Here is a 21431-nt window from a genome sequence, read left to right as displayed (position 1 = left end):
TCCATTGGGGACTCTTTCCCGAACGTAAATTAAACTGTTCCTCTGTTGTCCATCTCTAAATTGTAACTCCTGGTTTGTTCGTGTGTGCGTGAATGTGAGAGTGCATGAAAGAAAATGTAAGAGAGATGACACAAATGTGAATTTTCACTGTGAGAGGCCTCAGTGCTCTGCAGCTTTCACAGCGCCACTCGCTATATATGAACCGCCAGGAACGGTTCCTGCTATGAATGGCCAAGATGATCGACATCGCGCCATCCACCATCGCGTGCAGTGGTAACACCGTTGCACGAGACGAATCACATCGTGTCTGATGTTCCTTCCTGAACAGCTACAACGACCTCGCTTCAGATGAACCTGGTAAGCAGAAAGCTTCAGCGTCCTCTTGCAATTGAGTTTTACAATGGCAGAGTTCAATAAGGTTGGAATGTTCCCGGTTTGAATATGCAGGGCTTCTAAAGGATAAGGACCGGGGTTCGAAATGGAGCGAAGATGAATAAAAATAGCTTTTGGGCGCTACACTAAGTTTGGAGGATAAGTTATAAATTGCGTACAAATTGTCATTTCGTGTGGTTTATTGTCATTAGATCGTGAAAAACGCTGCCCTCTTCAATGACCTCAACGCCTTCAGTGGCCACTTGTGAAAGCACGTTTCTTTCACATGTGCATGAGGGTTTGCGCAGTTTCACCGCAGTGGAAACTTCCTAACGATATTTATTTTGCTGCATTTTAAAAATTTCGAAGCATACCTTGTGCTGTTCCATGCACTTCTGTCAAAACGTCATCGATGCCCCGACAGCGGAGTCTGCTGTTCACCGCATAGGAAAGTGAGGTGTTTAATTTTGTATAGTTTACTGGGTTGTATCGTAACGGCACTATTGCGTACCCGCATATTTAGAGAGTGCGCAGAAAGTTCGAATGTGTGTGCAGTTGAAAGGGTTGAAAGACCTACGGAACCGAAAAATTAAGATTTATGCGAAAATGTGTGCCACAACGTTTTTATGTGGGTTTGTATCCCACTGTAAATTGCTTCACCGACTACGGGAGAACGAAGCCTGAAGTCGCTATCTTGCGAAAGGCAGAGAAGTGATAGATGAAGTGATAGAAAAGTGATAGTGAAGTGAGGGGATAGAAAGATAGAAGTGATAGTTTCAGTAGATTAGTGAGGTCACTCTTGGTTAGGTAAGGTTAGCCTCGGTCTGTTTTCTCTAGTTTTGCACGTTCTTACGAGGTTCAGCCATAAGGCTGTGCCGCCTTTACAAATATGGCGGATTAAGTTGAAAAGGTACGCCTTTTTTTTTTGTTACTTACATTCCTCGTTGATCTTGCGGTGTCGGTCGTTCCCTGATTTATTGCTCTTTCAGATGTCACTTTTATATTTTTGTCTTCTGATTGCTTTGAGCCATATACATCCGAACTACATCGTTATTTTTTGGAGCATAAATAATAAAGAAAAATCCTACTTTGAAAAAAAGCCTTTTCGGAAGTCCCGTACGTGTCTACAGCGTTACACCGATCTGATTCACAGCAAACCTCGCGTCGCTGGAGCTCTTTAAAGCCTGAAGGCGTCAAGAAGAAAGAAGGCACAGAGTTCCTGGGCTACTTCATGCCTCTCTACCTCTGCCCCATTCTTTATACCGGAACCTATGTACGTTGCGTGTACACGATGCACATATACTGTCTTGCAGGGTTATTAACCATATGCTTTTCTTTATCATTTCTAGATAAGCAAATGCATCTACTGCATTTTGCTAACCCTCTCCTGCTGGCTGTTCAGATCCGCACCCAAGCCGATTATAGCTTTCTTGCCGGCCCTTACGTTGCCACTCTTTGATATCATGTCGCCCGACCGCCTCGCCCAGGAATACCTGTCTGTTAGTAAATTGTACACGTACTTGTCTATATATACATGTCTTCGTATCGGCCACTGTTCTGAAACATAGTGCGTTACGCGCAAAATAAAATGTCGCAAAATGTCCGTTGTCGAAATGAATGTTCTCGCACCGTGCTTCGCAGCTGGAAGTTCTCACTGTGGCACTGATGAGCCTCCTCCTGGTGGCGATTGAGATGACCCTTACTGTCCGCCGCCTAAGCTACGTCTTCGTGCAGCACTTCGGCTTACAGCTTCGTCAGGCGTTCAGCTTTGTGACAGCGGTCACCTTCTGCGCTTCCCTAATCTTGCCGAGAACTCTGGTCTCCCTCCTGGTCACTTTCCTTGTGGACCGTGTAGGACAATGCATTCGCGACGAGAACCTGCACGAGGCAAAGCGCTGCCTCGAACGTTCCATCGCTTCGGATGACTTCCATGCAGATTCCGAGTTCCTCCTGGAAGAACTGGCACTCGCCATCTCTCGTAGACAGCTTGCCGGTCTAGAGAACAAGCGTGACGACGATTCCTGGCTGGATGTGACACGAGACCGAATGTGGTCACCGACTCAAACTGAGCCGGTAGGTATAGATAAGTGTTAAAACCCAGTGCAGGGGAACACAGACGAGACGACACAGCAATAAGTAAAGCAGATGACCTAGAGAGCTGTTTCGTTACTGTCGTTAGTTCGTTAGTATTTAGTGTGTTAGGTAATCGACCAGCGCAAGTACATTGTACACTTCCCAGCTAAATGCGAATATATTTTTTTAAATATATCACGTATATATACAGCATATGCTGAAGGGCACTCCTTAGCCTTAGCTTAGGAGGGACTTCACTCCCAAAGTAAGGGTGAAAGACCACACTATCGCCTCTCGCGTCCTGGAAAAGAAAACAGAAAATGCAACCCAAGATATGGGCTGTTCCGATAGTCGCCCGATAATTTGTTTTTGTACCCGTACATTTGTTTTTGTTCAACGCATGAGACGGCACTGTGCTTCACCCTCTCGCATTGAGGGTGAAGGAAAGACGCGTCTCCGAAGATGCGCAAGGAACAAAATAAAGAAGAAAAAAAACTGTTCCTTCACGAATTTTTGCAGACTATCTTCCGAACGGATTTTTGTTCTGAAAACGGCTACGGTATCAGGTCTCTGAGAGGAACAGATGTTCTCATTGGAACAAGTACGTAGCTTTTAGAATTAAAAGTGCTAAGGAGTGCCCTTCAGCATATGCTATATTGCAATTGATCGGGGAAAAAAATGTTCACACTTTGCTTGGACACCTTGTATTTTACGCCTTCTGGAAGGGACGGTCGCATTTATGAACCAGATACCACTATGTTCGGTATCGGCCGACAATGTTCCAGACTGATTTTTTCAGCCTGTAGCGATGCTTCCGCGGCCGTAGAAGCTCCGGCGCTGTGACGTCACTCCCTAAGCGGAAGAGAGGGCGGTGCCCAGAGGAGGAAATGCGCCAAGGATCGAAAGGCGCCAGCGCGGCCGCGGCATTCCTTTTCTGGAGGTCGCGCCTTTTCTTAGGAAGTGACGTTTTCTCGTTTTTCCAGAGAGGGACTTCCGGCATACTCTCAGCATCAGTCGTCTGCTCTTGTCATGTATTCCATCGAATAGCAGTCAAACTACACCAGTATTTCGCGTAGAATTTTCGATGCCATGATCAGTGGTCCACGGGGAATAAAATGACACTATAGTTACGAAAGCGACTGAAACAGATGCGACCGTCCCTCGAAGCTCAATGAATGGCAGGCCTCGCTGGGGGATCCCATCAGGTTGCGGAAGGAGGTACCAAGTCAAACTCCATGTTCTTGTCCTGGCCTGTGGCTTCCTCCCTTGCAACAAGAAAGAATCGGAATCTTTCCCTCTCTCATTATACAGCCCAAGTATAGTGTTACTGCGTGATACGAGAGTTTTATTTCTTCTTGTTTCGTGCGATAAATTATTCCTTGCTGAAGGTTATCGGAATCAGTCTGCTGGAGAAGTAAACCAAACTCTCATCATACTAACGGTCATTTAATAACATACCAACAGAATGCCGGGTACGAGAAGAAGCCGTTTTCCGTGCCAGACCAAGGCAGTCTGCTGCTGGCGACGTCCCGAGGGAAAAAGCCCCCCCTGGTGGTGGTGGTGGAATGTCGATTAGATGGGAAAGGAGAGTGAGGTTAGCCTGTACACTACCAAGCCCCCATGCCTAACGCGGCATCGTTTTTAAGTTAAGACCTCGCCCCCTTTTGCCAACACGTGCCACCGATATCTACAGGAAAAAGGTGAACCTTTAGTCACTGCTATCAACAGTCCACAGATCACCATTGTTGATCATTGTTGATCACCAGAATCACCATGTTGTCGGGCACGCGATTCGATAATCGTTCACACGGTTTTCCCACAAGGTTTCTGTGCGCGAACATATTCAAATGCTCGAACGCTCAAAATGTCATGAGCATCCCAAGTTACCGACATCCATTTTATGACAGGTAAAGCGAAAGACTTCGATCTTGAAGAACTCTTCGCTCAGGCGAAACAACGTACCGGAGCTAACGAAGGATGGATATCCTCAAGGACGCCTGATACGAAAGCCATCCGCGACGCGCAAGCAATCGTTCGCTGAGGTCGCCCAGGTGAAGGCGTCACGAAAACGGAACCAGGACGGACGTACAGTAAGGTCCTTCGTATTCGTAGGTTTTCCATCACTACAGGAGGCACGGCGTAGAACAGGGTGCCAAGGAGACTAGCATCGTTGTAGTGCCTCTGGTCGACGAAAAGCCACGGGACGAAAAACGTACCAGTCGGCAACGTCACCGCGCCGTCAGGCGGAAGTCTCTGCCCGACGTCAGCTGCGTCGCTCAGCCACTCAAAAAGCCAACAGCACATGACAAGGGTGGAATCGTGTCTTCTAACAGCAGCTTTCCGAAAAAGGTGAACTTGCACCCCACTCGTGAGCAAAGAATGGGAGATGACACGTTAATGCAGGGACGGAAGGTACATTCCCCAGTACCTGCACGAAAACCGCAGAAGAGCCTCTCCAGCCGAAGGAGTTCGACTTTTCTCAGCCCGGGAAGTTTAACTGAGGTGAGGGAATGTTATAGCTACTATACGCGGTGGGTGCAGGTAAGGTTGCCCCACATTTTCGCACGTGGCGCGTTCCCTGCATACCGTACGAACTTCCAGCGGCGCACGAGGTGCATTTATGCTGTGCAAATCGAGAAAAAAAAATCGTGGTAACAAAACTCCGCGCAATAAAATCGTTAGCAACGCGAACTTCGCTCCCTGTATTTCCAGATGGGACATGGCGGTGTACCGCATTGCCTTATACCGCTGTGGGGTATCACTCACGCAGAAATAAAACATCTGGTGCGCCCTGCGGTAGCTAGACGCAACTGTTTCGTCACCACCATATTGATTTCTGCATAGGAAAATCGGCATGCACGGAGAGCAACGTTCCCTCGGATAACTTTTTTGTTACATGGAGTTTGTTTACTACGATTCGTTTAGTTCGGTTTCACCGGATAAATGCGCCATCCCGCGCCACCAGAAGTTCATGCGGTAAGCAGGGAACGCCATACGTGCATAAACGTGGAGCTACTTTACCTGCACCCACCCTGTTCTTCGGGACAAGTGAACTCCTGCAGTTCAAAGTCCGCCCACAAATCTAAAGGCGTCCGTGATTGGCTTATAGGCGGGCCCCTCCCGAGCCACTGTACACTGTTCATGTCATAGGCGGAGGGGACTGGTAGTTGTTTCGGAGTATATGGTCCAGTTACAGGCAGCAACGTAACTCTTAAACGAGGTTTACGTCCATCTTTCGTGACGCAGGTTGGAAAGATATCTCCAGAGGCTACACTCATCCGCCTCGGTCAGACGGCTCAGGAGAACGTGGATGGTGTCGGCAGCGATTTGCCGTCGGTGACACCTGCCGGGTCCGATTCTAGTCTGCGACGATCACCATCCATTTCTATGGTTCACAAAAACAAGGTGCTCTTTCCCGACTTCGATTCACCCGACACCGCTCAGGGAAAATTTAAGCGGTACAAGGCTCCTTCCGACTCACTGATCCTCTCTCCTGGTAATGCGGAATGAATGGCCGCAGAGCGTTCACGATCACTGTAGCTCCGTTCCTCTTGTAGCGTCTGCTGCCGCTGCCACTATTGAAGAACAACAGTCTGTGCGTCAGCGAAAGTGAGTAGCGCGTATAATTATAATGCGGTATCGACGTAAAACGCGTGTGTATTTTCCAGACGAGCAACGGAAGCCCTCGGCGCCTTTTTTGTCACCGGTACGATCCTCTCCGTGCTGGCCAACCTGTCCAGTTACTGGTTCATGCCCGCCAATCAAGCAATCGTAGCCGACATTACGTTGTACGTGGCGAATGCGTTTTCACTATTGCGTTAACCACCTCGCCGTTGAATTCTAAATAACCTGTCGTTTTCTCTGGTTTTCACAAGGTTCCCCGTCGGCATGTGGGGCTGGATAATAATTACGTTCCCCGTATCGCTGCTTGCCTCTGGGGTTTGTTTCATCTACCTCTACTTCGTGAAGATCCTTTCGTAGTAAGTACTGTTGTCATGCGGATTGGACGTTGTGGACTTGAAAACATGCGTGAGGGTGGTATAATGGGCAAGGGGGAGGGTACTTGGTGATGTCTATAGTATAGTGTTCAACTTAAGAAAGAAAAGAAATCTCGTTCGTCAACTACACACGCCGTTGCAGATAAGGAGAGGCGATAGCGCACCAGGAGAAATACTGCAGCGCACCATGCGCAATCGGTAGGGGAGCGCACTTTCTGCTGCAGCGTATAGTGTCATGCGGCCAGTCTTAACAGCCAATACGGAAGCAGAGCGAGTATGATGGGTTACATTATCTGGCACAAGGAGGGAGGTTGTCCTCTCCGTGTCCAGCCATCCTATCCCGCGGCGGAGTAATACTTTGAGCTGACGGACTACTTCCGGATTTCTTTTCGTTCTTAAGTTGCACATTGGGAACAACCCGGGGTAGTTGGTATAGGTTGGCACCTTAAGTTGAACACCACTATAGAGCCCCCCCCCCCCCCCCCCCACCTCCCGTGGCATAGTGGTTAGGATGATCGCTTTTTCCACGCCGAGACTGGGAGGTGACACGGGTTCGAACCCTGTCACCGGCCGTGCAGTCTGAGGTTTTTTCAGTTTTCCGAAGACTTTCCAGACGAATGTCTGCACAGTTCCCCCTGAAGTCTGCCCAGGACGCATTCTAACCCCTCTGTCCCCCACTCCTCCACTCCTTCCTGCGGTCTTCTCTCCATCTGTCATATGAAAAACCCCGCTAACCGTGCCTTGTGTTCCTGCCATATACAGCGAGAAGCAACTTAACACGGTTGGTGAAAACATCATCTGCTGCTACGCCAAAATTAAGCTCTGTAGCCTAGGGAGTTGCAGGTATGTAGACTTAAGGAATGCGCTGTTATAAAGCGACATACGATATTTGCATCCTGATCCGTAGCCAATGCGAGCTTCTCATCCTGCTTCCCTGGATCAGCTACTCCGGAGTGCTACTGTTTCAGAGAGCAACAAAATTCGAGTAAGAGACAACAGCAATGCTCACCTTCACGGCGTCTGACCATCACCCTTGCTCGTATAGGCAACTGAATCCGAGCTTTCTGGGCACACTCGTGCTCCTGGTGTCAACTGCGTCCGTCGGCAGCTTAGGAGAAAACGAAGAGGCGGACTGTGGATACGACAACCGGTTCCTCAACCGGGATGCGATAGAAAAACGAATGCGATGGGGCATAATCATCATCTACGGAGCTGCGTCACTGCTGTCCACAGTCGCAGAGGTAGAGACGCCAAGGACATAACGGAGCCCCGTTATAGGCACGCCCACGACCTAGTAGACCCTATACTCGATATCTGTCTATGGGATTTATATAGTACTTGTAGTAGAAACGCCACTCGAGAAATTGTGTATCGGAAAGAAGCGGCTCGCTAAAGGGTTGTATAGGTACAAGTTCCATTTGGGTAACGTACAGTAGTGGATCTTCTACAGCAAAGCAGTCACAGCGTGTGCCCTTCAGATGCCACAGTATCAATAGCAATATAGTAACGCAGCTTTGTCCTTCTTCGTACATGCCTTTTCATCATGTTCTCCCCACTGTGGACAGTACTTTTAGTCACCCTCGTGGATCTGGAAAGGTTCCAGTGTGCCATTGGTGTCTCACTTGGACCATTTAAAATCTGCGTTTGCATTCGCTGCCTCTACCGGTTCTCGATACGCCGTCACTGTTCCACTACAGACACGCGACGCTACAGACATTAACCCATAGTCTTGTCTACGTGGGGCGCAGGAGAGCCAACTGGCCAGCATAGCGTTCAAGTCTGACTTCTGGAGCGAGCCTCGATCTCCGCTGCTCAACCAGCTCCTCCTGACGCTAATCTCTTCGCTGCTGGCAGAAATCATGAGCGGCGATTCCATCAGCAAAATAGCCCTGCCGCTCGTCGCCGATATCGTACGTGTCTCCTTGTCTAGGCCGCGAGCGGCTTAGGTGAACGTATATGTACTTTCAGGCGAGGCGTACGGACAGCACTCCCATCTACTATGGATTGCCCGTGGCAGTTGCGGCGTCACTTAACACCATCATGCCCGTCTCGTTGCCGCTGGTTATTCTGCACGAAGTTGCACTATTGTCGCCAAGGCAACTAGTGAGTAACCTTTACTGTTACGAAAATAGCGAAGAGTGACGAGCAGACCATCACCTATATAGGATACGAAGCACACTATAACATGTGGGCTTTGCAGCCACGTCCAGGCAGTGGCGGATCCTGGGGGTCGCCCCGCCCCCCAAACGTCAGTTCATACGTTGCATTTCTCTCTCCCCTCCCGCACTACGCGCTCCGAGAAAAGGAACGCCCCCCCCCTCCAAACCGAGGGTCTGGATCCGCCCCTGCGTCCAGGCATCATTTCCCTTCAGGATATGAGGTAACAGATAGAAAGTACCGTACACATACAGGCTCGATGTTGTGTGTAGTACTGTCCATTACCTGGCTCTCAAGGAACCGATACCTGGACATGGTTCACATAAGCTAGCTTGCCTCGTTCTACTTATCCAGAGACTATCCCTGTGACTCTCCTCCTGAGTCTTGTTGAGATCCCGGGTCTGAGCCGCAGCTTAGAAGCGGCGTTTATTCGGCGGCTTAGGGCGTAGACTGGAAGAGGCAAAAGGCCTTCGCGGACCTGCCGGACTGCATACTGACGCCAGTTGAGCTTTTTGGACAGTCCATGTGCATGTGAAAAAAAAGAAGGGGCACCGTGTATCTCCCCTCTGTGGACGCTGTCTCGTCAGCGGGCAGAGTGAGCCACTTCTTCCTGTACGACCCTAGTTTCCTTATTAAACAGTAAAAAGAACCAGTAAACAGAAGCATATAATTCATAATGGGACAGGCTAGAAGAAAAGCAGAGGGAGAGAGTAATAGGGGAGAGCAGAGGCGGCGGCGTAGTCTGGGAGGCGCCTTTGCATACAGCCAATCGATACGGCGGTGCAGACTTTGCATGCGTGAACGCCAGTCCGCTTCGGCACCCTGGTATCTAATTCAATCCAAGTCTGGCTTCCTTCCGCTGGGCTCCGTTTGCCATGCCGTGTGCAAAGTGTGTTTGTTTTGTCTGTTGTCATCGTACGTGTGTGCTTGGATTACGGAAAAGCTCCGCGAATAAATTTGCCACAGCTGGAGCACGCGCTGTCTTGTCCTTACAACAACGACAACGTATATTGTCCTCCTACATTGTCCTATCATTCTACCATTACATTCTGTCCTTTGTGACCCTACACTACGTGATGTCCCACAATGTCCGTAGCATCACAAGCAGAATCGCTGACCCAACACATGGTGATAACGAATTTTTAATGCGATTATTTTCAGATCCTGACAGGTGCGGCCCTGAAGACTATCGTCGTCGCCAGCATCCTCGTCTCGATGAATACTACCGGCAAATTTTATTTCGATGATTTCAGCGTTTCTACGGGGATTCAAGGCCTATTGCAAAATTCGTCTATTAACTCGTATGAAAATTTAACTATAGTTTACTACTGATACATTATAATAATACTACGAACGGTAGATGATATCAATGCATTTCGAAAGGTATGAGCTCATTTAAATATATATTTTCGCAAAGTCTCGTCATATTGGCTTTGGGGTGATTGCTTTCTGTGATACGCCAGATCCGTACGCGGGTGTGTTCCCGTCGAACAAGAAAAAACAGTGCGGGTTTTATTGGCACAATAGCAAGTGCTCTGAGGGAGCAAGTCCAATATAACGTTGTTCATTGTCAACGAAATAGAACAAATGTAAACTACAAGGGTCGTTCAGGGTTGACCGACACACTTGCTTGAGAAAGGTTTATGTAACTGCGTAAAACTGCAACGAAGTGCAATCTTACTTGGGTGAGCTGCACATGCAGAAGCTATCAAGGCGGCGAGCAGTGTGTGTGTGGAACAGCGATGCATAATCAAGTTCCCGAGTCAATCCAGCTGAGATTTTGCAGATATTACAGGCACAGTATGGGGCACAAATGATGTCAAGGGGAAGAGTATGAATGCTGCGCATGCAGTTTGGCGAAGGACGGGATATGGTGACGAATGGACCACATCGACACGTTCGTCTGACTGCAGTCACGCCAGTGAACAGTCTCGGGCGTTGAACAAGCCAGTATTAGTGTCTGTATAGTGTGGGAGGCAATCGTTCACGAGCACTTCGCGCAGTCTGTGGTAGGCGAGTTCTCAGGCACCTCACTTGTAGGCAGGAGAGCGCTCATGGCAGCCTCTGAGCAGTTGCCGGACAGGTTTCAATCCCGGGGGTTGGGGTGATATAATAAAGAACAAAGATGGGGGGTGTGAGTTACGACGAAGTACCCCAGGACTTACAAATATTTGCAATCAATCATCACATGTGATGAAACCTGGATGCATCATTTCACTTCAGAGACAAACAGCATGCGGAATGGCGACGTAAGGTCCATGATGTCCATGATGGCTAGAGCCTGGGCAACAACCAGAGGGACAGTACAAACACGGCATAAGGCTTCCCCGCCGCCAAAGAAAAGCAAGATGCAGCCGTATGCTGGGAAGTCCATGGGGAACTGTCTTCTGGGACATGCGGGGTGTCATCCATGTGGACTTCACGGAGCGAGGGGTCACGATGAATGCCCACACGTTGATAAAGGGTGCCGTGCAAAACGCAATTCACAAGAAAAGGTCTGGAATGTTGTCCGGAAGGGTCATTATTATTCGTGACAACGCCCTGCCTCACACGGCGAATATGATTGTATAGCAACCCTGGCCGAAATGCGCTGGTAGGTTTTTCCTTATGCTCCGTACAGCCCAGATGAAGCCACACAGAGGAAGCCCTCCAGAGGGATGTCCTGTAGTGGCTATGACAGCAGCCCACTTGTTTCTACGCCAAAGGCATCAAAGAGTTGTCGCAGCGGTGAATACTCTAAAAAACTGACGTAATTTGGTGCTTCCCGAATTTCAAGTCTCCGTCAACCTTGAACAACCCTTGTATTTCTTTGCATGGCCGTGTGAAAAAAAAATAATATATATATATATATATATATATATATATATATATCTGCTTGTTGGAGGTGGTTCCAAGGCCGTGCTGTAGACTGGGTCGTTGTGGGTTCGAATCCTACCACCGGCTATGCTGTCTGACGTTTTCCCCGTGTTTTCCTGCAGACCTTTCAGGCAGATCTCTGCTCTAGCTTCCCCCGAAGTCGGCCCAGGACGCATACTAACTCCCCTGTCTCCTGCTCGTAGCTGCAGTTGCTTCGCGGCGCAAATACCGAATAAAATGAACTCTGGTCACTATGCTCAGGTGTCTGAGTAATGTCCGAGTGATAATGGTGTTTTGCTGAGATTGTATCCCGAAACAAAGCGCAAGTTATGTGATGAGATAACGATTATCATTCGGCTTACCACTCCAGTCCACGTTGTGTGAAGGCCTCTCGCGATATTTCGCGTACTGTGCGTCTGCGTGCACAGCACGACTAAGCCGTAATCAAAATGTGGACTCTGCTTCTCTTGGTAGTGGAGGCTGCAGCAGCGCAATATGAAGGTAGGAAACACTTTCAGTGGCGGCTGTCAGGTTGAAATCATTTAGCGAATCGTATAACATATTAAAATTTTGCTGGAAGAGCGCAGATTGCGGACTGTACTGAAAAATTTAGTCGTCAGTATTTGCGTATTCCATTAATGGGTCAGTAAAAGAGGAAGGAAATAGTATCTGGGACATTGCTTCATTTATGTCGCCTTAGGAAGTTGTTTATGCGAATGAACGTTTATGTTGGAACAGCCACGCGTCCATCAAATAATTTGAATTGTCTACAACTACATGTTCATGGAGCGAATTGAAGTACAGTTCAAATTACGAAATCTTAATAGTAATGCGAGTGCAGTTAGTCTGAAAAGTAATTGAGTTACGCTACAACCTTGCTTCCCGCCAATTGACAACTGACATTCCAAAAGTGTCACCAAGTGCGTTACAATTACTTGCAAAAGTAATCAAGTTACAGCTGCAACTTCTACATAATCGGAAGTCCTAGAGATACTGAGAATATAATTAACTGATGCTTTTTGCTTACTTATTAATTGCTTTACAGGTGAGGTAGTAGCCATTTTTCTCTACTACAAACGTGACAGACGCATTCTGAGTTCTCGCAAATGCTCACCTCACATCTACTCTAGGAACTATCGATTTGAACCTTAGATCTCGCACAATCTGTTATATATCTATTAATCGGGTGAATATTAAGTTCATAATTAATCGATCGAATAATTACGTTAAATTAAATAAGTAAGTAAGTATTATGCGAAAAAAAAGGAAAGAAAACAAACTGTTGCTTCAAGTCTGTTGACATACTATCTGTTCAGATGTCTGCGGGCACCCTGTGATAGAACCTCACCTGTCCGACCGCATCCTTGGTGGCCAAGAAGCCACACCAGGTAGCTGGCCATGGCACGCAGGGATCTACAAGAAACGGGTCGTTCCGGAACACTTCTGCGCCGGAGCACTCATAACCCGGAAGCATGTCTTAACAGCGGCTCATTGTTTCAAGTGAATATAACTAACTTGGTCTCGCTGGATATACAGAGAGCGAATTTTCGCAGCGCAATTATATTCCGCAAGTTCTGAAGGCGCGTACTTTTTACTTCTATTTCTTTTTTTTTTTTTTCAGGGGCATGCCGTCCAGTATGGTGCAAGTCCATCTAGGCTCACACACCCGGGACGGACTTGATAAAGGAGAACAATTTTTCGATGTAGAAGAGATCTGTGTACATCCGAGATACGTGAAGGGTAACGCTGTGAGTATACGGCGTGCAAGTGCTCAAGTGCCTGCACATGCGCTTGTGTGTCACTTAAGACTAAATCTCATGTTTTTAAAGTCGTACCGTTTCCTTTTTTGTTGTTGTTGTTCTCCGAAAATATTTTTGTTTCTCGGTTGTTTCTCGATCTTCGTCGTCTCGTCACAGCTGCTGCCAGTCTTCCAACGCGAGGCGGAGAGCGGAGACGCGCGCTGTTGTTAGGAGACAGACACCAGAGCTCGCGACGACGTCACATATACGTCTCGGAAAATCCGAAACTACGAAGTTTTAGGGGTTCTTTCTAGTGGAATCGTGTGATGATCACTGATTGCATTTGTGTTTTGCGCACACTGCGTAATCGATTTATAATACGAAGCCAAATATTTTTCTCAAGAAACCTGTAGTGGCACTTTAAATAAAGAGCCTGCCTGCAATGTCGTTCTGCGGCGGAATCTTTCCAGAACGATATCGCCATCGTAACGTTGAAGAATGAAGCTGAATTTACGGACACCGTCCAGCCAATATGTCTCCCAGGAAACAGTGACCACGTTCCTGCCGGCACAGACGTATACCTAGCTGGTTGGGGAATATCTAACGGTATCTTTTGGCATCTTAGTTGTCTATAGAAGTCCCTTGCTACATGATTCTCGTTTTTCACACTTTATCAATCCATTTTTTCTTTAAATCTCCAGTAACCACGGAAACAATGTCTCCGCATCTGAAACAGATGAGAACCAGGACGGTTTCTGACGACCAATGTAACACGACCTACAGGTACCAGCCTCCCGACGGTGTTTTCTGTGCAAGCCATGAAGGAGCGGGGTCGTCTTGCAAAGTGAGCACGCTGCTTACTAATGAAGTAAAAACGAACTGTAGTGCGTGGTGCATAAAGTTTCGGTGCACTTGCGTACAAAATCTGGTGTTATCCATGCTGCTACAAAGTCAACACAGTTTATCGCTAGATTTGCAGTACCCAATCGTATACATATAGGTACCAGCATTCCCAGAATGCCGAGAGTGCGGCCCCAAAAGCCGGCGACATATCCAAACGCCACCTACCGTAAACAAAGCCTAGATCGCTGAAATGCCGTGACGTAGTCATTAGTACGCCAATCACGACCGCGCTTTCGGCGGCCGCAGCTATATGGAAAGGAGCCGACATGAGCCGGGTTGGCAGCCACTTGTAGCCACATAAAGCCTGTGTGTGAAATCGTCTGCGTCGATTGGCTGCAGCAGACGACATCCTGTCTAATGTGTCCATGTGGCGGAGGAGGATGTGGAGGCAAAAAAGGGGCATGGAAGGCACCTCTAATATATGTTTTGTATATCGCGTGACACGAACATATTACCTTCAGGAACTGTGACGTAACATCAACAATTTCCTGAGAAAATGAGTTTACACAAAAGTACGCGCAGCGGCAGCGAGCTCTCCCGACTCCTTCTGACGCGTTATGACGTCATATCATCCAAGCACTTTTATTGGCTGCCGAGGATAGACTGCTACAGCGGTGGAGCAAGGTGACCAGTTGAATCGTCAGACGGGGTACGGGCGACCCAAATATAGCTGCAAAAAGAAAGAAAAAAAAGAAGGCGCGAGCCTCACTATTGGATGGATGACCTGACGTCAGAGACTGACAGCTGAGGGAAAGAGCTTTTCTGGCCCGCGGGATTGTAAGTTCTCTAGTGCTCGAGAACTGCGCGCTGGAGTCGTTCTTTTGAATATATATCCCAGGGCCTGTAATACTAGTTCCTCTAGATCTCCGGACATATTTTGTTTTTGTCAAGTCATTCCGTGTCCATTAAATTTGTGGCTGCAGTGTAGCACCCCAGACACATGGGCACTCTGAAGGCCTTCCCAGAGGAGGACACCTGCCGGAACGGCGTTTCTGTACATTGACACACGATAACGAAGATTCTCCTTTTAGATAACGGACCTTTTCGAAAAAGGAGATCGACGATCTCCTTTCCGATCGAAAGGTGTAGCCTCGATAGCAGCATCCACCGATGATTAGCAGATCCCAATAATTTAGCTCACAAATGCCTATGTTCAACATTTTTATCAGTCGTTAAAAAAGTTTTCCAAACTTACAGGGGGGCCTTAATAAAGTTATGGGAAGACAATTTAGGTGAGTTGTGTGGACAGAAACACAATGGTGAAGTCTACGCCCGTATCGCTGAGGCATTGAACAATTTCGGAGTGCGCTAAGATACACTACACTAATGCGAGATCGCCACTGTCGTGTGTTAGCAGCGCGAACTCCTTTCCCTAAGGAGTCCTTCAAAGGTGTAAAGGACCCCTACTTCAAAGGGGTTCTATCCTGCACTTGTGTCACGGGTATAAGCTAGTTGTATTCGCGTTTAGCGCGACCTGTAGGTGGCGCATCTAACCTCACACATGGCGGACGTAACCAGGTTGTCGCTTAGTTTCGATTTTGAGATTTCTGAACTGCAGTGTTGATTCTCGATGCGTTGAAGGCGAAGGTGTATTAAACGCTGCTCATATACTTCTGGCAGGCGTAACAGAGTTGTCCAAAGAGAAGGCTATAGTTGCTTTTTGCGAAGTTCAGGCGTGTTCCCGTGTTGATCAAACACACTTCGTGAAGGTGAATTTCAAGTTTACCGGTTGCGAGGCCGAAATAGCAAGCAGTGAGTGTCCTCCGCTGCAGGAATGTCAGGGACATGCAATCACACGATATCTGTGCTGATGCTCTCTTACAGATAAGATCTTCTGTGTAGCGCGTGTAGGAATATGTAGTTTAGAATTTGCAGGGTAATGTTGCCACACCAGTGTGTCACTGGTACGTATGTTTTTGGGAAACCTTAACGAAACGTCGCATTCTTTCCCCAAGTGATTTGACGCGCTGATTCAAATGCACAGTTACAAAGCTGACTTGGTATAAGTTTTCGCGCTATCCTGCACAGAATGGCTACTCAAGTTTGAAAAAAAAATTGTTCTGTTGTGCCTAGACAAGGTTTTGCTTCCCTTCCTGACGTGAGTTGCACAGAAGTGTGCTTCAGAAAAAGAAAAAGAACGTTCATCAGATATGTAGGCAGTACCGCTCCAAGAGCTCTGCCATACACACAACTATTGCTGATGTAACAGGTTTGCTCTTCAGAGGACGCGTCAAAGTAGGCGGTATTCCATACGTGGAAAGAAGAAAACGCGGAAAGACAAACTGGCTGTCCCCTTGGAGCGCAGTTGCATTGCGGCACAGAACAAAAGTAGTTTGGTTTAATTTGCTGGTAGTTCTCTGCACTGTTCCCTTCATCCATGATTTCAACAGCAAAATACAGGTGCAGGTCAGCGACCCATGCGAAAAGCAGAAACTTCGCAATAGAACGCGGGGTCGGCCGTGTTTTCCATGGATCGGCTAGTCCAGAGTTTCACCGCTGTGCGGCGTCGATTTGGCGAAAAACGCGAATTGTTGCGAACGATCTGTCTTGGTGTGGCTGTGAAGCGATATTTCCACATTGACACGAAGCGCACTTCAGTACGAAGCAGCGAGAGGTTCACAAGTATTTTAACTACCCTCGTACAATTTGTCCATGTTCCCATATATTTGGACATGGCCCGCAATGCTCCCGCGAATAACCTCAGCCAGTGCTTCCCAAACTCCTGCTACCCATCAAAAATATAACACAGTCTTTTCTATTTCAGCCCGTGAACCGTAATACACAACACTGACGTCGACATTTTATTGGACACTTAATGAAACCGCTAGGAAACAAAGGAATGACTGCTCAAATGGCTAAAGTGAGCTTGTTAGAGCACAGTTTGTCAAAATTTGATCAGAAGTTTGAACACAGCAACTACTCTCAGTTCCGGCTTGAGCCGCGCTTGTCGAGTGTTTCCATCGACACCACCTTGTGGCAATTGGCCGCCCACAGAACTCGGGTGGTTCTAGTTCCGACCTGCCGGCAACCCCGAAGAACAAGCCAGTCAACCACTAACAGAGCAAGTTTATTAACTTGCTTGACAATATGCCTGCTGCCGGTAGTGCGGACGTACTGCTCCTAGAACAGCCTAACGAAAAAGAACCATAACTGTCAGGGATATACAAACAAAACAGGGGGCGTATCCCAAAGTTCAACGTGCCGGAGCACTGAGATAGTCTTTTCCTTATCACCGCCCGGATGATTGCAATACATCCCCCTTAAACCTCAGGGAGGTCGAGGATGAAGTCTTCGCTGTCTACGTGGAGATGGCCGTGCTAGTAGCCCAGGGGAGAGGCGGCGAACGGTGTCCGCTGCTGCGGCCAAGTCTCGAGGTGTTTGCGGTGAAGGAGAGAGTGGCACCACGCAGAGCTCCCTCTGCTGCCTCTTGCTGATGTCGAAGCACTTCTCAAAGGCGACGTTGGTGAAGGGCCTCCCGAGTCACGTACGTGTGGCCTTTGTTATATCGAGGAGACTCCGCGGTAACCAGTCCTGGGCCGTTCCATCTTCAGCGGGTTGAGACTCCGATGTGGTGGAGGGAAAGATTGGGATCGTGACGAACTTGTGCCCGGGGTCTCCCTGCCTTTTGTCATGCTCCAAGATACGATCTGCGTACTCCTTGAGGTCCGAGAAACGTGGATTGGGCCGGCTTCGCTAGTACTGAAACGTTAACGTCTATGTAAGGTGCGCTCTCTGAGGGACAGCTCTCCGGTAAAACTCCTGAATTGCAGAAGGTCTTCTAAGCTGCTCTGGTCACTATGCTAAGTCCGGGCTCCAAGCACACGCATTACACAGTCTGGGGGGGGAGGAGCTCTTCCCGAAACAGCTACTTAAACACTCAAACAAACGGGGGCCGAGACCTACTCCATAAAGCTTACCAGAGCTGCGGGAAGTACTCGATGCAGGATGACGACGGAGACTCCAACGGCCGTTTGTAAAGCATCCAAGTCGGCGAGGAAGTCTTCCGCGGATTTGGGGTTGCTGTATCCCGAAAATGGCGGAACCTGCAAATCCAGGCGAAATTCGGGGACGGCTGGGCGGCGGGCGTGCTGCTACCAACCGGCTGAGTCAGTAGCTTACAGACTGAAGCGGAAGCAAGTCCTTTGCCACTGGCACAGACTCATCCTCGTCACTGTCCTCCTGGTCGGGCTTCTTCTGGTAGAGGAACCTGCGTTGAAAACAGACTGCGGCAGAAAACAGCTGAGCAAACACACTAACTAAAACTACGAAGTGCTCCCCGGGGAAACGGTACGACGAGTCGAAATCAGCACTGTTGGGCGCCAGTTTTACCGCCCAGAAACATCGGGTGGTTCCGATAGCGACCGCAACCCCGAAGAACACAAACTTAGTTAACAACAGAGCTGGTTGACTTACATCACAGTATTCCTGCAGCCGGCAGTGCGGACGTACTACTCCTCCAACAGCCTAACGAGAAAGAACCACAACTGTCGTCGTGCCTTGCCTTAAATGCCCGCGGAAGGAAAACAGGGGGGCGTATCCCAAACTTAATCGTGCCGGAGATAACAAAATGAAAAGTTTTCCTTATCACCGTAAAACGACGATAAAACCCGAGACAACGTGTCGTGTTGTTATTTTCTGTTCCTTGTCTCAGGTTTTATCGTCGTTTTACAATGTACCAGCTCGCCTGCAGGCTGCACCCTTGCACTTCTACCATTACTTATCATCGCCCGGATGACTGCACCACAACCGCAGCAAGCCAAGTTCGCGCAGGTATGTCGTGGCAAAGGGAAGATTTATCCTCGTGGCTTTAGTATAGGGTATATTCAAGAGCGTGCACTTTCCTGCCTACCCTGACCAAAATTCGGGAAGGAAGGGACTTAAGCAGAAACTGTTGCTGTCCCTTTTTATCAATTTCCTGCCCACCCACAGTTTGGGAAGCACTGACCTGAGCAGGCACAAATGTTAGGACCTACGGAACTCGCCTCGGAATAAATAAGAGTTTGACCGCGCACGCTAATAGGCAATTTCAGAAAATCCCAGTGCTCCTTGCGCACGCATTGCATCCTGGGTGCTTACTGAGTGGGGAACGAAGAATAATCCTTCACGTGTCGCTTTCGCTGACCTTGACACGTCGTGGACAATGGACCGGTAGGGGAGAAGTCGAAACAGCTTGGAGGCCACCCGTTTCTTTCGTATTAGTAAACTCCCACAGTTCAAAGCGGCGCTAAGCACTCTGGGATTTTCTCAAGTCGTCTATCCTGAATTACAGAAGGTGCCCACTAATAATCTGTTGGTCGATTACAGGGAGACAGCGGGGGGCCTCTGGTGCGGAAGGTCGGAGACCGGTGGGTTCTGCAGGGAGTCCTTACAGGAGGACCCAGAGGATGCGGTCTGCGCCATGAGCCCATGCTTTTCACGGATGTAACCTATTTCATGGCTAGCTTTACCAGTGCTTTCCTTAATGCGGAGAATCGCGCGCAAAAGTTGCACATATGCACCATGTCTGAAAGCTGAAATGATCAAACGATGTTCTATGTAATGCACTCTTACACCGATCCATAAGCCTTATAATGGCAGTCGAGTCAGCCATTTCGCTCTGCGTCGGTGGAAAATTGGTGCCTTAATAGCGTAAATTGTTACCAGCATCCACGGACACGCTTTCGACATTGAAAAATGGCTATGAACATGTGGTGAAGCTGAATAAACCCGAGGTTTCATTGTGAAGGTGATAGTTCAAATTATGAGGCATTTTTTTTCCCCGCAAGTGTTCTTTTCTTGTTCTGTGCAAGAAAAAGAAAGGGGGGAGGGAGAGAGAGATAATGCTCAAACAATTCATTTCGTGCACGCCGAGATGGGTAAGTTGTAAAAAAACTGCCCCCAAGGTATCGAAAAACACCGAGTGAAAAAAAAAAAAAAAGTATTCCATGCCAAAAAGTTATGGAAAAATTTTCTCATTGACATCAGGAGTCACATCTTCGTGATTCTTATACTGCGATCTTCGTTGTCGCGATGTATATTACCAACTGGCTCAACTCTATGTTTTGATGTATTTTGTTCTCTCGGGCACTTTAACGTAAAATCGCGACTCACCATACAATTTTAATCGTCATTGGTTGTGACTTCGCTGCTAGTTCTCGTAAAATACGTCAATTTAATAGCCAGCTTCCGCAAGAAACGACTCGGAATTGTTTCGCAGCAACCAAAAGGGAGGTGATCCTTTCAGAAATGACACTCCGTTGCGTCTGACCCCCCAAAAATACCCGGCAATATGCAGAATGTTGTCTAAAACACACACGACAAAAAAGGGGGCACAATCGCATTCCACTTGACGCAGAGCTGTCAGTGAATCCCCCACGTACAAAACGCGCGCGGCCAACACAAACAAATGCACATTCCAATCTGCCATCGGGATGCTGTCGGCCCGGGGTGAGTGGAAAGGAGGGAGGGTGGAGGGGGGGGGGGTTCTTCTTATGGGGCCAACGTGGGGACATCCATCCACTCCACATCCCGTTTTCCTTTTTGTGGGGTCACTGACGTCACACACCTTCCACCAATGACGTGCTCTCTCTCTACGGCGCTATAAACCCCAGTCCACGCCCCGGTTCGTAGTGGATAAATTATTTTGCGGCCTCTCGAGGAATATATTTTTTTCGAGACAAATCTTCTGCCGGGCGGAGACGGTCCAGCGGTGAGTGCAGCTTTGTCTTCTTTACGGGGTCTTTCGAAAACGGCATTCGATTTGGCTGAAAACCACGTACGTTTCAAAGCGATTGCAAAAGCTGCGTTTCCTTTTAACGGAAGAATGACGTATTCAATTTCTCGCTCTTCATATATACTGTGTCCCGCTATCTTATCATCTTCGTATCTTATACTATCTTCGTGTTTGTGGGCAACGTTGCCCGTGATGTCCGAGATATAACCTGGTTTTTTCCTGCGGCGATAATGTTTCCTGGATAAGCGCTGCCTACGACTGGTTCCCAAGTGCAAAGTAGATGTTTATTTGGACAAGCTTAATTTACTCCTGTAGATGAGCGCATTATATTCTAAGTTACTCTGAATATTGGTACATATATTAATCGTCCTGCGATTCACTGAACGACATGATCAACTTAACGCTTTCAACTTCACCTTTCGTAATGTCCGTGTTTGCTTTTATAAGAAATCACGGAAGGGTGGACGAGTTTATCAGTATATGATAGGAAAGCTACGTATGACGCTGTAAGGGGTTCATCTTCTGCAGCGGCCATTCCAAATCAGAAAAAAAAAAAATAAAAAATCTCGAAATCAGCAGAAGGATTGGGCCAGGGAAAGAGAGAGGAAGGTAGAGAATCAT

General features: G+C 48.1%; 2 protein-coding genes and 1 long non-coding RNA gene across 4 annotated transcripts; 2 read left to right on the top strand and 1 right to left on the bottom strand.

Annotated features, from left to right (window-relative positions):
• The first annotated feature begins 119 nt into the window (after positions 1-119).
• LOC135370286 (uncharacterized) lies at positions 120-10019 on the top strand. Its single transcript, XM_064603990.1, has 17 exons — positions 120-357; positions 1526-1645; positions 1722-1871; positions 2014-2445; positions 4353-4496; positions 4558-4794; positions 4849-4947; positions 5692-5941; positions 6003-6054; positions 6114-6233; positions 6321-6425; positions 7206-7286; positions 7351-7428; positions 7489-7684; positions 8192-8353; positions 8412-8546; positions 9762-10019. Exons 1-17 carry the CDS (start codon positions 349-351, stop codon positions 9930-9932), a joined length of 2541 nt encoding a protein of 846 aa, XP_064460060.1. The 5' UTR covers positions 120-348; the 3' UTR covers positions 9933-10019.
• Positions 10020-11818: 1799 nt separating this feature from the next.
• Positions 11819-19617, top strand: LOC135370947 (chymotrypsinogen A-like). The gene is made up of 6 exons (XM_064604888.1): positions 11819-11957; positions 12773-12956; positions 13078-13204; positions 13666-13801; positions 13897-14039; positions 19403-19617. The coding sequence occupies exons 1-6, from the start codon at positions 11906-11908 to the stop codon at positions 19610-19612; spliced, it is 852 nt and encodes a 283-aa protein (XP_064460958.1). The 5' UTR covers positions 11819-11905; the 3' UTR covers positions 19613-19617.
• LOC135370949 (uncharacterized) lies at positions 16887-18619 on the bottom strand. Of its 2 annotated transcripts, XR_010415477.1 has the most exons (4): positions 18512-18619; positions 18198-18321; positions 18016-18141; positions 16887-17797 (listed from the first exon to the last, which is right to left on the bottom strand). It is a non-coding gene; the product is annotated as an uncharacterized LOC135370949 (long non-coding RNA). The 2 variants fall into 2 exon arrangements; XR_010415476.1 differs by having other exon boundaries at positions 18016-18321.
• Positions 19618-21431: the final 1814 nt, after the last annotated feature.

The sequence above is a fragment of the Ornithodoros turicata genome, chromosome 10 (assembly GCF_037126465.1).
Source record: "Ornithodoros turicata isolate Travis chromosome 10, ASM3712646v1, whole genome shotgun sequence".
NCBI lineage: Eukaryota > Metazoa > Arthropoda > Arachnida > Ixodida > Argasidae > Ornithodoros > Ornithodoros turicata.
The sequence above is the reverse complement of the archived record's forward strand: the minus strand, read 5'-3'. Positions and strand labels throughout refer to the sequence as shown.

Bases quoted from the DNA above. Each gene is read 5' to 3' on its own strand.
- LOC135370286 (XM_064603990.1), top strand. The intron at 2,446-4,352 runs GTAGGTATAGAT...ATTTTATGACAG, and splicing joins CACCGACTCAAACTGAGCCG to GTAAAGCGAAAGACTTCGAT. The intron at 4,795-4,848 runs GTGAACTTGCAC...ACGTTAATGCAG, and splicing joins ACAGCAGCTTTCCGAAAAAG to GGACGGAAGGTACATTCCCC.
- LOC135370947 (XM_064604888.1), top strand. From the start codon at position 11,906: ATGTGGACTCTGCTTCTCTTGGTAGTGGAGGCTGCAGCAGCGCAATAT. The intron at 13,205-13,665 runs GTGAGTATACGG...GAATCTTTCCAG, and splicing joins GATACGTGAAGGGTAACGCT to AACGATATCGCCATCGTAAC. The intron at 14,040-19,402 runs GTGAGCACGCTG...GGTCGATTACAG, and splicing joins GAGCGGGGTCGTCTTGCAAA to GGAGACAGCGGGGGGCCTCT.